The 3,512-nt window shown below is 47.4% G+C and overlaps 1 protein-coding gene across 1 annotated transcript in view; it reads left to right on the forward strand.

The window, feature by feature from the left end:
- The window catches only part of Mmp7 (matrix metallopeptidase 7), a 10,543-nt gene extending 8,872 nt beyond the window's left edge, over positions 1 to 1,671 (forward strand). The window contains exon 6 of the mRNA XM_004626150.2: positions 1,388 to 1,671. Coding sequence (XP_004626207.1) covers positions 1,388 to 1,416 — 29 coding nt within the window. The 3' untranslated portion in view covers positions 1,417 to 1,671. The remainder of the gene's footprint in view (positions 1 to 1,387) is intronic.
- Positions 1,672 to 3,512: the final 1,841 nt, after the last annotated feature.

Below are 3,512 nucleotides of genomic sequence, written 5' to 3' on the forward strand. Positions count from 1 at the left end.
TATACACATAACAAATGATTATATCATATAAAATAATTTGGCAAAAAAAATTAGTGTTTCCACATAACAGACACTGTCTGTTGGGAAATTTTATTCCTGTGGATTTGACCTATCAGCTAAACTTATGATTTACTGTAAGTCTGTGTTTCCCAAACCATGTTCCTAGAACCCAAGTCCTGCAAGATGATCTCCCCCAAAGCATGCTGTGGAGAAATAACTTCAAGAAACTCTATTCCGTTTCAGCTGCATAAGATATCGGGGAATGCTAAACAAGCACAGTTTAATTCAGTGTTTCCAAAATGATAACCAGGTTTGTGGAATGCCACTGAAATCACACAGAATAGACAACACACTCTGGAAAACTCTATGTAACCGGACCCTAGAGACCTGCATAAAGGGCTGCTGCTCCCCAAGACTCACATAACAGTCACTGTTGTTGGGGGAGTTAGCCCTGTCAAAGCAGAAGATTCTGCCCTGGCCTTCTGTAGAGGCAAGGAACTCATCGGCTGCTCCCTGGCATTCTATAACTAGTTTGTCTGCTTGTTTGCCTGTTTGAGTTTTGGGTTTGGGCTGGCCTTGGGCTCACTTTTGTAGCCCAGGCTGGTCTCAAACTCAGAGTGATCTTCCTGTCTCAAGCCCCCAACTGCTGGGATTGCAGGCACACACCACCACACCAGCTTCCATCTATAACTACTTTAGAATCTTGAGAAAAATACGAAAGGGTTTAATAAGGTCTGAAGAAATGTGATTAAATTTGAGAGGAAAATAACTGACTGGTGTATAAATCCTTAAGTATTACAGAGAGAGACAGCCTTAGAGCTAGAATATACCAGGTATTTGCAATGCGTTAAGAACTTCACAAGAATTAACTCACTTAACCTAACAACAATCCAGCAAGCCATTATCGTCCACACTATCCTCATTTGGTGGACCAGTAACCTAAAGCTAACAGAGGCAAACCAGAACGGTCATTTCTTCAGGGCTGCACAGGCAGTGAAACTGAAGACACATCTGACCCTCCATAACACACTTTGTGCAAGATCCTAGCTTAGCCCCTGGAGGAGGGTCTTCAGGAGCTTTGTCCTGGGCTCAGAAATCTGGGCTGGGCAAATGGTAGGTCATGTATATCATGTGCAAGTGTCCTGTGTTTCTATGATCGTAAGGTGGTTTTTATGCCTTTTATGCCATGCCCAATGTTTTTTTCTTTTTTTTTTTTAATTTTATTTATTGTGTGTGTGTGTGTGTCCAGCTCAGCCCACCAGGGGGCGGGGCTGGCTGGCATGTGGTGGTGGGGGATTGAACCGCGATCCCTGTGCTTTGCTAAGCTTCTTCTAAGTAAGTGCTTTAGACCACTGAGCCATCTCACCAGCCCTTTTTTTCTTAATAGGAAAGAGAAGTAATGAAAGAAAGAGATAGAAACTTCAGAAAGAATATCCGCTCACTCAGCCATTGGGTTCCACGTCAGCATCCCCCAGATTGAATGAACAAACCCTTCCTGTGCTCCGTTCAGCACTTACTTCACTCTTCCTCGGTTGCGGCAGCTTCGGACGGTGCTTCCTGCCTCTGAGGACAAATTCCCGCAGGACGTGACTTGGTCTTCCGCCGGGTAACTGTCTTGCAGCCACATTCAGCTGATAGACATCAGTAAATAAATGATGTACACAAAAATAAGTAAAACTTCTATTTCATGGTGAAATTACTTGTGTTGAAGGCATTTTCCTGTAGCAAGGGAAGACATTATATGGTAAAATAAAAATAAGTTCATAGGGGCTGGGGAGATAGCTCAGTAGACTAAGCACTTGCCTGGCAAGTACAAGGGCCTGAGTTCAATCCCCGGTTCTCCAAATAAATAAATAAATAAGTTCATAAAAAGTAGCCACTTGTTTTAGGGTTTTGAAGTATACCTCCCAGTATTACCAAATGCACAGAGTAGGAGCCCCACCTTTTGTTACTCATAGTGTGGCCCAGAATTCCGCCAAGGACAACCCTTCCCATGCCCTGCTCTCCCTGCGTCATCTGGAAGTACAATTCTGCCCACCAAGTGCCTGTTCATTCCCAAGGATTTGCACACTGTGGCCAAGTCCAGCTCCACTTTCACGCCCCACACCTGTCCTGCTCAGCTGCTCCCTGGGTCCCCTGCCTTCTGCCCTCTGCCACCGCAGACAGCCTTACCCCAAGCAGCCCTACGAGAGACTGCACATGCTACAAAACACATGCACTGAAAGTCAGGTTTTGCATTGAGCAAGAAGGAAAGGAAACAGAACTGGGCTTGCGCAGATGTGCCTGCCTTTCCACCCGCACCTGCCCACTCAGGGGTTCTCCCCAGCCCCTGCCTCTGCAGACCACAGGCCTCTTCCTCACCCTTCCTGCACTTCTGCTCCACAGACTTGCTCTCGCCTGCCCTCGCAGTTCATCTCCTGCCGGGGCTCCGGCTTCTGTGCCGGGCACGCACCAAGACTCATGAGTGTGATTCCCTGGTGAAGCTCCTCTGCGCAGGGCTAAGCTGGGAAGGGCACGCAGCTGGCGACGGCTGGCCCCGCAGGCTTCCCCGCCCTCCTCCTGCGTTCTCCTTGCATTCATGCATGCGGTCTTACTTAGAAATTGAAAAAATGAAATCCTCATTCTTGAGGCCAGGGAGATAGCTCAGTAGAATAAGCACTTCCCTAGCAAGCACAAGGGCCTGAGTTCAATCCCCAGTTCCGCAAAAAGAAAAAGAAAGAAATTCACATTCTAAGTGACATAAATCATGCTCCACACGTACCCTAAAAAGATATATTCACTTTTTAAAATTTTTGTCCTTTTGAGATAGGGTCTCGCTGTGCAGTTCAGGCTGGCCTCGAGTTCCTGGGTAGCCCAGGCTGGTCTTGAGCTCGCAACAATCCTCCTGCCTCAGCCTCCCCAGTACTGGATTATAAGCATGTGCCACCATGCTTTTGTTTATTGCTTTTGTATGACTCTTTCACTATACCTTCAAGCCTGGGAACTGCCTCGCCCCCTTGCGTGTAGTCTTCACAAGCCCTCGTGGAGGATACCACAAGTCCTCCGAAGGGCGTACAGGACCCAGCCTGGTCTATGAGACACTCCGCTGGAAACCCTGGGAGCTAATGGCCCAGCCATGGGGCTCTAGAGACGCTGCCCGTCCACCCTTGCACCCAGGTACGCTCCCTGAAGCTTCCCACGGCCCGTCCCGGGGTTTAGCTGCAGGGCTTTGCTTGCACATTTCACAGCTGACCACACTGCCTTCCTGTAAACATGGTCTATTGATTAAATTGGTCAGAATCTGTTATGTGGTTTTTTGGGGTGTTTTGTTTTGTTTTGTTTTGTTTTGTTTTGTTTTTGTTTTTGTTTTGTTTGCGGAACCAGGGCTTGAACTCAGGCCCTTGTGCTTGACAGGCAAGCATTTATTCTACTGAGCTATCTCCCCAGCCCCTCCCTTTCCCTTTTATTGCTGTATTTATTTGGTACAGCGTCTCTATGCAGCTTGCACTGTTCTTTCCTTTTGAGCAGTGTCT

Source organism: Octodon degus, unplaced genomic scaffold, assembly GCF_000260255.1.
Source record: "Octodon degus isolate 3935 unplaced genomic scaffold, OctDeg1.0 scaffold00012, whole genome shotgun sequence".
NCBI classification, from domain to species: domain Eukaryota; kingdom Metazoa; phylum Chordata; class Mammalia; order Rodentia; family Octodontidae; genus Octodon; species Octodon degus.